General features: G+C 35.4%; 1 protein-coding gene across 1 annotated transcript in view; it reads right to left on the bottom strand.

Annotated features, from left to right (window-relative positions):
• Window positions 1-12,275, bottom strand: part of LOC125646040 (synaptic vesicle 2-related protein-like) — a 31,534-nt gene that overhangs the window by 14,436 nt on the left and 4,823 nt on the right. Inside the window, exon 2 of the mRNA XM_048872155.2 lies at window positions 11,034-11,309. Coding sequence (XP_048728112.1) covers window positions 11,034-11,309 — 276 coding nt within the window. The remainder of the gene's footprint in view (window positions 1-11,033; window positions 11,310-12,275) is intronic.

Below are 12,275 nucleotides of genomic sequence, written 5' to 3' on the forward strand. Positions count from 1 at the left end.
AATATTAGTAAGTTTATTAGTATTTAATAATAAAATAGCTCAAACAAAAATCGATAATCATCATTTTTCTATGATTGAAATATCACTAGTCCAGAAGAGGAAATAAGAAATAATTTCATATTTAATTTGATGGCCTAATTCAATCCAATATTATTCTTGATATTGTCAGTTTGATGTATACCAACAGCTGATATAAACAAAATTTACACTTTCATTACTTTTATCCGTATTTACATAGCTAGTCTATAGTATATGTATACATCTTGTACCCACCCAAACGTTCAACAGAACACTGAACGTACCTCTATCACAGAAGAGCTGATATCTCGGAAGTTGCGTATTGAATTGATGATATCTTCAAATAATTGAAGAAATCTTCAATTATTTGAGTTTATGTTAATTTGGCGCTCCATATAAGTTAGGTTTAGGTCTTTAACCAATTTAAGTTAATGAACTGTGAAATGTAGGTGGTCAACAAACCGAGACAAAATTTGAACTTGATCTATAACTTACTATGGCAAAGCAATGTACAAAATATCAAATGAATACCTGCAAGCACAACAAAAATAAGTGGACATTTTCTAAGTCCAAGGGCCATAACTTGGTGAAAAATCAACGGACCAAAATCTAATTCAAACTTGATCTGTAACTTGTTATAGCCAAGCAGTGTACCAAATATCGAATGAATATCTCCAAAAACAGAAAATGGGTGCAGAAAACTGAATTCATGCTATTTTTCTAAGTCATAACTTCGTGAAAAATCCACGGACCATTCGAACTTGATCTGTTAACTGCAGTGTACCAATATTAAATGAATATCTGCAAGGACAACAAACAAGAGGCCCACAGGCCTTATCGGTCACCAGAATACTAATGAAAAAGTATCACTACTTCCATGGGCTATGAAATCTAGAAAAAATTTCCTGTTCTGAATATCTAAGCTAAATTTTAATGTTCAGCAACAGTATAAACAAGATGTGTTCTTAAAACTTCACTGCCCTCAAAAGTGCATACAATGATGAAAGGCTTCAAATAATAGGTGTATTAACATTAAAATATCAAAAGATATAACTAATTTGGACTCATCGTAAAGTCATAACCCTCCGGGGTTGTAAAATTACCATTTTTTGTACATCCTTTTCTGTTATTCCTAAGTATGAGGGCCTCCGTGGCCGAGTGGTTAGAGCATTGCGCTCAAAATCACACGACCTCTCACCTCTGGTCGGCGCGGGTTCGAATCCCGCTCAAGCTGGTAAGTGAGAAAAATTCCCAGTTTACTTATTATTATTATTTTATTCATTTATAAAGCGCAAAATTACATATAGTTTCTATGCGCTGTACAATGTTTGTGCTAATGACTATTGATAATATACTAATAAAAGACCTGCAAGAGCTATAAAGGAAATGATAAAACAATAGAAAGAATTTAAATAAAACATGGTAGTAAAATGACAAAGTGGTCGACTTTGACTTGACAAGATACAATTGGCATACAGGTATTCGTATGCTGGATAAATTGTGCACCTAGTGTTTTTATGGCTCTTGCACCGTATTTGTTTGATGATTTCTTCACTACCAGTTTCCATTGGTTGGATGATGATCTCAAGGTCCTATGTGGCTGGTAAACAGGACATAGCTCTTTCATGTATGCTGGTGCTGGTGCTGAGAAAGAGTGTAGTGACTTATGTATGGTTGTCGGAACTTTTAAACACAACGTGTTGCTTTACAGGCAGCCAGTGTAGTTGTTGAAGTACTGGCGAAATATGTTGTCTGTAGCATGTTCTTGTGAGACAATGTGCAGCGTTGTTCTGAGCCACTTGTAGTCGGTGCATGGGGAGATTGGTCATGCCAAGCAGGAGGGCATTGTGATAATCAATGTGGGATATGACTGTTGCATTGATGACCTTCACACACACTTCCTGGGTGAGATGGTGTTTCACCTTGGATATTCTCCTGATGTTGAAGTACATCTTTCTTACCATGGAGCTGACTTGTATTTCCATTGATAAGGTGGCGTCCAGGGCAGCCCTTTCGGAACAATGTATCTGGGTTCTCTCTTCCACCAATAAAAACTGGGCGCCACCAGATAACTGAAGAATTGTTGAGTGTGGCGGAAAACATCAATCAATCAATCCTAAGTATGCATTTAGATTTTTATAGTATCAGCAAACTTACAGATAAATACTGTATACTAAGTTTGGTCCCACCGTGGGGTCAGAACCCCTACCCTGGGGATCATCAAATTTACAATTTTGGTTAAAATCAAGAAATGATATGAAATGAAATGTTAATTATTTTAACATTCATTTTATGATACCCCATAATTGCTCAATGATTGCACTCTAAACCTGAGCAATCAAGACAGTGATCAGATTTTGGGTGCCAAAATGAAGGTATTGATGTCAACAATCTGTTATAATATTTTCACAGATAAATCATGTGTATGCAGTATGAAAATCTGCTTGTAAAAGATATGCATGTATAATTTCTATGTTACTTATTAGTTATTTTAAATGGACAAAAATAAAGCTGAAAGAGAATTTACATATCAATAATTCCGAAAATGCAATGAATTCATACGTGCCTGAAATCAAGTAACGTTGTGTGGGGAAACTATTTATTTCTTTAAAATTGTTAATGCAGTGAACGAATTGGAATATTATAAGAATCAAACATTCATTTTGAAAAATTCATCGATGTGTAAACTGAACATTTTACTAACAAACTGAACATAAAAGTGCTTTGTACTTTTATTCAGTTTATGAATAAAATGTCCAGAATTTACACATTGATAAATTCTTCAAAAAGAATGTTTAATCCTATAATAGTTCATATTATTACCTAATATTATCAAAGGTTAACTTTTAACAAAATCAAAAAGCAATTATGCATCAAAATTATTCTTTTACAATATTATTGTAGTATCTAGCATCACAGAGAAACCCAAGAGAGAGTGGAATCTGAGGCACTGCATAAAAGAATCAGCTCATGGAAGGCCTTAGATGCTGAAGACTGTGTAGTGGAGTTTCCAAGGTTCTCTCCTAATGAACTCCGCAATTTGACAGTAGGTATATACCAACTTAAACTTGCCAGGAGTTACACTATAGAGCATCTCAGTGAAGATGGTGACTACAGCATCGTGTTGAACTCTGAGATTCCTGAAGTCCTGCGTGTTCGAATCCAGAGTCACCACATCTCTTCCAAGCAGTACCTACTGTGGATTCAGTACTCCAGTGGAAGTGTGACAGGCTGGTATTGTCAGGCAGGTGCACAAGTCGTTGGGGCATGTGCGCATGTGGCCTCAGTACTGTGGTATCTTGGACATGGACAGCACACAGAATCCATCACAGGTGTGCAGAACTGGGACACCTATCTGGAAGATGCTGCTGTGATTCCAGAACCCAGGAATCAGAAAGTGAGGACACGGAAGAGTAGTCGGCACATGTATAGTGCAAGGTGCTAAGTACTTTTATTTAAGAAGTCTTAATACATGCCCTGGATGTCAAAATTTGTTTCAATATTTATGCTCTTTTACCTCAATATTTACATGCAATATGACGGTACTGGTTGTTTAATATATCTAAATATTTCTTAATACTTGGTTCTTATGTATTTCCATTCTACTACATATGTAATACATGTACCAGTCATTTAAGAACGTTGTTTCATACACTACAGCATATAGTTGTTGGTTCATTTCTGAAGTTAATCCTAAATAATGTGGGTTTGTCAAGAGTGACTATTTCATGTCAGTAACTGTTATTTAATGAAAAGTATGGTTAAGGTGGTTACATTGTTGATAAGTGAAATATGACATCATTATTTCAATGGTGTCAAGGAATTGTGTCAAAGTTATAAAGCATTTCTAGAAATCTGTGGGGTGCTTTTTTTAAGGGGGAGGGGGTTCAGGATTCCTTTCATTCCCCCAAATTAAGAAGTGAAGGGCTGATATGTAAATGTACGTTTGTTTTTCCATTAATAGTGTAAAGTGATAAGTAAAATATGACATCATTATATTTCTGGTGTAAGGTAGAATATTAAAGTTAAAGAAATATTTCTAGAAATAGGAGGGGGGTTAAAAAATTCTTGATTTTCCCCATAATAGAATTTTAGAGCTGTAAAAGAAGCAATTATGTTTGCCTCCTAAAGATTGAACTGACAAGTGGCATAGCATTACATGTGTACTATTTTTCATGGTGTCTGGAAGAGTGTAAAACTTAAAAATTATAATAAGAAATATGTAAGATTTTGTAGAAATCTTTTATTTTCCTCAATAATATAAAATTCAGAGATGTCAAGCAACAATGTATGTCTATCCCTTAAAATTCTAAGGTGATGTGTAAAATATGGAGGTTTGTGTTTCATACTGTCAGGAATTGTGTAAAAGTTTAGAAATATTTCCAGAAATCCATGATATTTTGTTCAAAATTATTGCCCCCCACCCCCTACCCCTCAAAAAATAAATTATAAACTGCTCTGTTAATTCAAAAATAAGTTACATTGGTACGTAAATCATAACATCATTATTTCTCTTAATTAAGTTATTATATTAAAGAAATCAAATGTTTCTCGAAATCTGTGATTTTTTGTGTAAAAATCAACCACTTCCCCCCAAAATGAGGAATTCAGGCATCTATTGTTCACAATTTTTTTCACTATAACCCTGTGTAGTGAGTTCTAACATATGGAGTTACTTTTTGTGTTATTTTTTGTTTGCTATAAAAGTTATCCAATGTTTCCCGAAATCTGTGATTTTTTTGTGTGAAAATCGATCATTTTCCTCCAAAATGAGGAATTTAGGGATATTAATTGTTCACAATTTTTCTCAATATAATCCTGTGTAATGAGTTCTAACATGTGGAAATGTTTGTTTTGTTATTTCTTGTTTGCTACAAATGTTATTAAATGTTTATACAGAAACCTGTGATTTTTTGTGCAAAAATCGCTTGTTTTCCCCCAAAATGAGGAATTTAGGCATATCTATTGTTCCCAATTTATTTTCAATAAAATCCTGTGCAGTGATTTCGAACATACAGAGTTGTTCGTTGTGTTATTTTTTATTTGCTATAAAAGTTATTCAATGTTTCCAGAAATCTGTGATTTTTTTGTGTAAAAACAGTCATTTTCCCCAAAAATGAGGAATTTAGGCATATTTATTGTTCATAATTGTTTTCAGTGTAATCATGTATAATAAATTCTTACATGTGGAAATGTTTGTTTTGTTATTTCTTGTTTAATATAAAAGTTATTCATTGTTTCCAAAAATTTGCGATTTTTTTGTAGGTTTTTCATTAATTTGCCCCAAAATTAAGAAAACATATCAAAATCAATCTAAAATTGGCTGAAATTGACGACACTAATCACAATTAATCAGAATAACAATAAAATATGGTGTTTTAACATTGGGCCAATTTTAAAATCTTTGAAAAGAATTGGAATGATAGTTATCAAGTAGAAGTTAAAACTGTCTATTGTTCACACGTTTAATAACTGACCATTTTGGCCCCACATTGATACCAAAATCCCTACCCTTGGGATCATCAAATTTACAATTTTGGTAAAGGACTACCTGCTCTTTTTAAATATCTATGTAGTTTCAATATAGTATCAACAGCACTAAAGAAGATGTTATTTAAGTGTTTTACACATAAACACTATAAACCAAGTTTGGCCCCGCCCTGGAGTCAGAACCCCTACCCCGGGGATCATGAAATTTACAATTTTGGTAGAGGCCTTCCTGCTCTACATCACTATGCATTTAGTTTTTCTTACACGTGTGTGGTTCTTGAGAAGATTTTTGAAAATTGGTCAATTTGGGGCAGTTTTTGTCCTGCCCCTAGGGCCCCAGGGGTGAAGGAATCCTGAAATTTACAATTTATGTCCCCCTTGTCCCAATGATGCTTCATATCAAATTTGAACAGAATTGGAAGGGTAGTTGTTAAGAAGATATTAGAAATGTTCAATTGTTAACACACGACAACGGACGACAACCAATTGCAATAGGTCACCTAAATTTACAGGTGACCTAAAAATCAATTCAATATCTCAAAGCGTTTAGAAACAAGAGGCACACAGGCCTTATTGGTCACCTGAATACTAGTGAAAAAGTATCACATCTTCTATGGGCTATGAAATCTAGAAAAAATTTGCTGTTCTGAATATTTAAGCTAAATTCTAATGTTCAGCAACAGTATAAAATGAGATGTGTTCTTAAAACTTCACTGCCTCAAAAGTGCATACACTGATGAAGGGCTTTAAATAATAGGTGCATTAACATTAAAACATCAAAACATAAATGACCAAGAAGTAGGTACGGTTTTGGCCAAATTCTGCCCGGCTTTTATGGAGGAAAATTATTTTGCATTGCAGATATTTTGCTGTCAAAGAAGTAGGTACGGTTTTGGCCAAATTCTGTCCGGCTTTTATGGAGGAAAATTATTTTGCATTGCAAATATTTTCCTATCAAATTACTAAAAGAGTAACTCGTAGTAACTCTCACAAACATATGGAAATCAACTTATCTGTGCCCATTTACTAAATAACTTACAATTCTTCTTAGTTTCATCCCGGGCAACGACAGAAGAGGGGTGAAAATATCAGTTGAAAGATGCTAACAAATTCGCCATCGTAACGCAATTTGCGTTGATCATGGCAGTTTAAGAGGAAACGAGAATCATTTGGGTAGTAAATATATTTTCAAATAATATATGCTCATATGGTTAACAGTTTGACATTTATTAAAATCACCATAATAATCACCATAATAAAATCCGTATAAATTTGAGCCCATCTTACAGACCAGATGCCATTTTTGTTGTTATGGCTATAGTGTAAACAATGGTGTATAAATTCGTAAGAATTCATGTTACATACCAGGTAAACTACATTTAAATAGTTTTTATAACGATGGATGATTCTTTTAATAAACAATATATTCCTTGAAGATTCAACCTTTATTTTTTTTACCATTCACATTCATTTGTTTAAACGGAAAACAGCATGTGGTATATTACATGTAACAGCAGACGACAATATTCGCCTAGTGACGTATTTAGTGCGAGTGTAAAATTCTATATTTTTAAAAGACAACAATTTATTTGTCAGAAAGTATACGATGGTTTTTCACGAATATAAAATTTTACGCACACTATCTATAAATACATACAACACGTACGTCATGAAAATCCATGAGGTACAGGGTGGTGCAAAATTCATCTGATGTGTGGGCGGAGTGGGTGGGTGGGTGGGGGGGGGGGGGGGGGGGGGTCCGGTTCAGTATTCTACTATATCTGCAATGGTTACAAAACTAGTTCGTTGTTTGGGGAACTTTCATTCTTTAAAACAAAATTCAAAACAAAAACAGTTTGTGTAGCTAAGATCAATATACATTTCCTGCAAGACACTTTTTACTAGTCCTACAAGAAATTAAAAATACGTTACTCATTAAAATTATTTTTAAATGGTATAATTAAGGTGCCTGAAAGATAATTTGCTATATGTGTTACTAGTATTACAATATGTATTTTAATTTACAATGATTGAAATAGATTATATAGGTCTACACGTAGATCTTTTTTTAAAAACAAGAGGCCCATGGGCCACATCGCTCACCTGAGTCACCTTGGTCCATATCAGAAGATTTTCCATATCTATTTGCATGTAAAACTGTAGTCCCTATTATGGCCCCAAACCTACCCCTGGAGGCCATGGTTTTTGCAAACTTGAATCTACACTATGTCAGAAAGCTTTCATGTAAATGTGAACTTCTTTGGCCCAATGGTTCTTGAGAAGAAGATTTTTAAAGATTTTCCCTATATATTTGTATGTAAAACTTTGATCCCCTATTGTGGCCCCATCCTACCCCAGGGGGCCATGATTTTAACAAACCTGAATCTGCACTATATCAGGAAGCTTTCATATAAATCTCAGTTTTTCTGGCTTCTTGAGAAGAAGATTTTTCCTATAAATTTGTATGTAAAACTTTGATGCCCCCTTGAGGCCCCATCCAATCCCCGGGGTCCATGATTTTAACAAACTTGAATCTGCACTATATCAAAACAAAAACAAAAACAAAAAAAACAAAAAAACTTTGACCCCCTATTGTGGCCCCATCCGACCCCCGGGGGCCATGATTTTAACAATTTAGAATCTGTACTATATCAGGAAGCTTTCATATAAATCTCAGCTTTTCTGGTTCAGTGGTTCTTGGGAAGAAGATTTTTAAAGATTTTTCCTATATATTTGTATGTAAAACTTTGATCCTCTATTGTGGCCCCATCCGACCCCCGGGGGCCATGATTTTAACAATTTAGAATCTGCACTACCTAATAAAGTTTATCTATAAATTTCATCTTTTCTGGCCCAGTGGTTCTTGAGAAGAAGAGTTTTTAATGACCCTACCCTATTTTTACCTTTTCTTGATTATCTCCCCTTGGAAGGTGGCCTGGCCCTTTATTTTAACAATTTAGAATTCCCTTTACCTAAGGATGTTTTGTGAAAACTTTGGTTGAAATTGGCCCAGTGGTTGTTGAGAAGAAGTTGAAAATGTGAAAAGTTTACAGACGGACGGATGACGGAATAACGGGTGATCAGAAAAGCTCAGGTGAGCTAAAAAAGGGGGGGGGGGGGTGACTTCTCGAAAACATATTGAGAAATACAAAAATAGGGATTTTGGTATCATTGGAGTGGGTTGAATACATGTATCCAATGTATCACTTACAATTACATTTCATCTATTTTTCTCTACTACTATAAAATGCAGTCCGGGGGAGGGGCTTTACACAAGGCGAATACACAACATATATACAAATAGGTCTTCACAAATATGATATCGAGACTCGAAGTCTTGAGTATTCTGTCAAAATTTTCTTTTTCTCCATTCAAGATAAATATACGATGCATGTATATTAATTGATTGAATATTGTTTAACGTCCCTCTCGAGAATATTTCACTCATTTGGAGGCGTCACCACTGACGGTGAAGGGCTGCAAAATTTAGGCCTATGTTCGGCGCTTACAGCCTTTGAACAGGGAGGATCTTTATCGTGCAACACCTGCTGTGGCACGGGACCTCAGTTTTTGCCGTCTCATCCAAAAGACCGCCTCATTTAGTCGCCTCTTACGACAAACGAGGGGTACTAAGGACCCATTCTAACCCGGATCCCCACGGGACACGATGTTTGTATGTATATACTTGCATAATGAGAAAATGCAGTTTATATTTGAATGGTTTTATTTTTTCATTGGGGGGGGGGGGGGGGGGGGGGGGGGGGAGGTTGTTAGCAAGTCTTAAGTTTTATTTCTCTTGTATAAACTATCGATTGATTTTTGTATTTTACAACAACTTATAAGAGGGTTTCTTTGGGCAAAAGTGGATTCAATGACACTGAATTGCGTCAACCAAGTGTTGGGTGTACAACCTTCGTATTGCTCAGTCGTACAGTCCCGAACACATTGACGTTTCTTTTTGTGTGGAGAAATATAACTCTGATAGTGGTCCACGAGTGAGAGTGTGTGTGAATATGTGTATGAGAGACAGTCTTACTCTGTGGATCATCAAATTTACAATTTTAGTAAGACTACCTGCTCTATCCATTTAGTTTCAATTCAGTATCAACAGCACTAAAGAAAATGTTTTTTAAGTGTTTTACACATAAACACTATATAACAAGTTTGGCCCCACCCTGGTGTCAGAACCACTACCCCAGGGATCATGAAATTTACAATTTTGGTAGAGGCCTTCCTACTTTCCATCACCATGCATTTAGTTTTTCTTCCACATGTGCAGTTCTTGAGAAGAAGATTTTTGAAAATTGGTCAATTTGGGGCAGTTTTTTGCCTCACCCTTAAGGCCCCAGGGGTGCAGGAATCCTGAAATTTATAATTTATGATCCCCTTGTTCCAAAGACGCTTCATACCAAATATGAAAAGAATTGGAATGATAGTTATCAAGAAGAAGTTAAAAATGTCTATTGTTCACACATTTAATAACTGACCATTTTGGCCCCACCTTGATACCAAAACCCCTACCTACCCCTGGGATCATCAAATTTACAATTTTGGTAAAGGACTACCTGTTCTTTCTAAATATCTATTAATTTACTTTCAATTTAGTATCAATAGCACTAAAGAAGTCAATTAAGTGTTTTACACATAAACACTATATACCAAGTTCGGCCCCGCCCTGGGGTCAGAACCCCTACCCCGGGGATCATGAAATATACAATTTTGGTAGAGGCCTTCCTGTTCTCCATCACCATGCATTTAGTTTTTCTTCCACATGTGCAGTTCTTGAGAAGAAGATTTTTGAAAATTGGTCAATTTTGGGCAGTTCTTGCCCCGCCCCTAAGGGTTCTACAGACCTGAAATTTACAATTTATGTCCCCCTTGTCCAAAAGATACTTCATACCAAATTTGAAAAGAAATGGAGAGGTGGTTATCAAAAAGAAGTTAAAAATGTTCAATTGTTAATGCACGACAGACGACAACCGATTGCAATAGGTCACCTGTCGAGTTTACTCAGTTTAATCCGCAAAACTGGGTGTTGCGGAAAGATGGACAAGGGTAAACTATATGCCCCGACCATTTTGTGATGGGGCATAACAAGATTTGCTTGTGAAATACTGAGGTCCCCACATTACAACAAAGTGGAACTGTAAGACATTGTAGTGTTTTGGAAAATTTCCAAAAGCTATGTTAAAGCACAAGGTCTGGTATCGTTGGAAAAGTCTTCTCACAAAAAATTCACATGCTTAATATAAAAACATTACCTCTTACAATTTGAAAGATATGGCTTATATTCAAATTTTCTAAAAGTAGGCCGAATGTCATTGTAAAGGATTTTGATGTCAATGGAAAGGTCTTGCCACAAGCAATACACATACCAAATATGAATTAAGGTCTTCTTCTTATGGTGTAAAAGATATGACCATGGTTAGGGGTGTTTTTTAAAATTTCCAACTACTAGGTCTAAGGTCAACAAATATGGTATCGCTGGTTTCAGTGTAACTATAGATATGATAACTTGTAACTACCTTGCCAAGCTAAAGGTTCAGTAATCATTTTCTGCAGCACTCTTTTCCCTCCAATTTCTTCACCAGAAATGAACAGGAATCTTGGTGATTCCTCTGTCAGGCAAAATGCTGCAAGGCACACAATAAATGCAGGTGCTGTGCAGGCAGCCACAAAGTGTCTCCAGCTGTAGTTCTCTAGCAACCACCATGCCATTCCTCCAGCAAACACAGCTCCTAGTGCCCCACAGAAAGTCACACCAACCATGCATTTTCCACGATTTTTCTGGGGAAGGAATTCTAAACATGCATGAAAAGAGGAAAGTAATGCATGAATACAATATACAAGTACAACCTATAAAATTTTGCAATATTCTGAGAAAAATTTGTGTAGGTCCAGGGCATCAATTTTTTTTGACAAATAAAACTATGAAGTTGGTGAGGATAGAATAACAAGATGGTGGGTGGGCGAGTGATGATAATACTGATATAATTCTATTATAGATATAGACCACTAACTATGCAGCTGTGTATTGTTAGTTGTTATTATATTGTTACAGTTTGCTACAAGATATCTTGTACTTCTAGCCGATACACTCTATGGCAGTCTGATTGAGATATAGACAAGATCTCCCTACATGTATGTCCATTGCAGTTTGACCTTTGATCTTGCAAAGATCTACTCCTTGGGTACAACCAGTGTGCCAAGTTTGATGTTTTTTGTAAGCAAAGAGTTCTCAAGATATTGCAGACAATATTTCCAGTTTGACCCTTGGCCTTCTTTCTCAAAATTAATAGGGGACATTAACTTTGGGGGGAATTAGTGATGAGCAACCAAATTTGATATCCACCAAGATACCCCCCCCCCCCCATAATAGGAAAATGAGGTAATGAAGTTGAAATTATCTAAAACACAAATTCATATGCATTCTATAGGATGTTCAACTATTTGAGTTAATTGTGTATTTTATTTTACTGAAATGTGTTGTACAGAGATATGTACAGTTGTATAGATCTCAAACATTGGTATCTTCACTATCTTGATTACCATGGATATCTAAAAGTAAGGTGGAAGTCTACTACATTTAACTTAAATATCTTGAACCATCAGATATCTGGTCATTTTTTCTTGGTCCCATCGAGTTTGAGATTTACAAGGTTTGACTATTTCAAATTCTTAAATAAAAACAAAGTAAAAAACTGGAGACCAACATCTTGAGGTTAAAATTACGGAGGATACCATGTGGTATTCAACAGGGTCTGCAT

Source organism: Ostrea edulis, chromosome 6 (genome assembly GCF_947568905.1).
Source record: "Ostrea edulis chromosome 6, xbOstEdul1.1, whole genome shotgun sequence".
Lineage (NCBI taxonomy): Eukaryota > Metazoa > Mollusca > Bivalvia > Ostreida > Ostreidae > Ostrea > Ostrea edulis.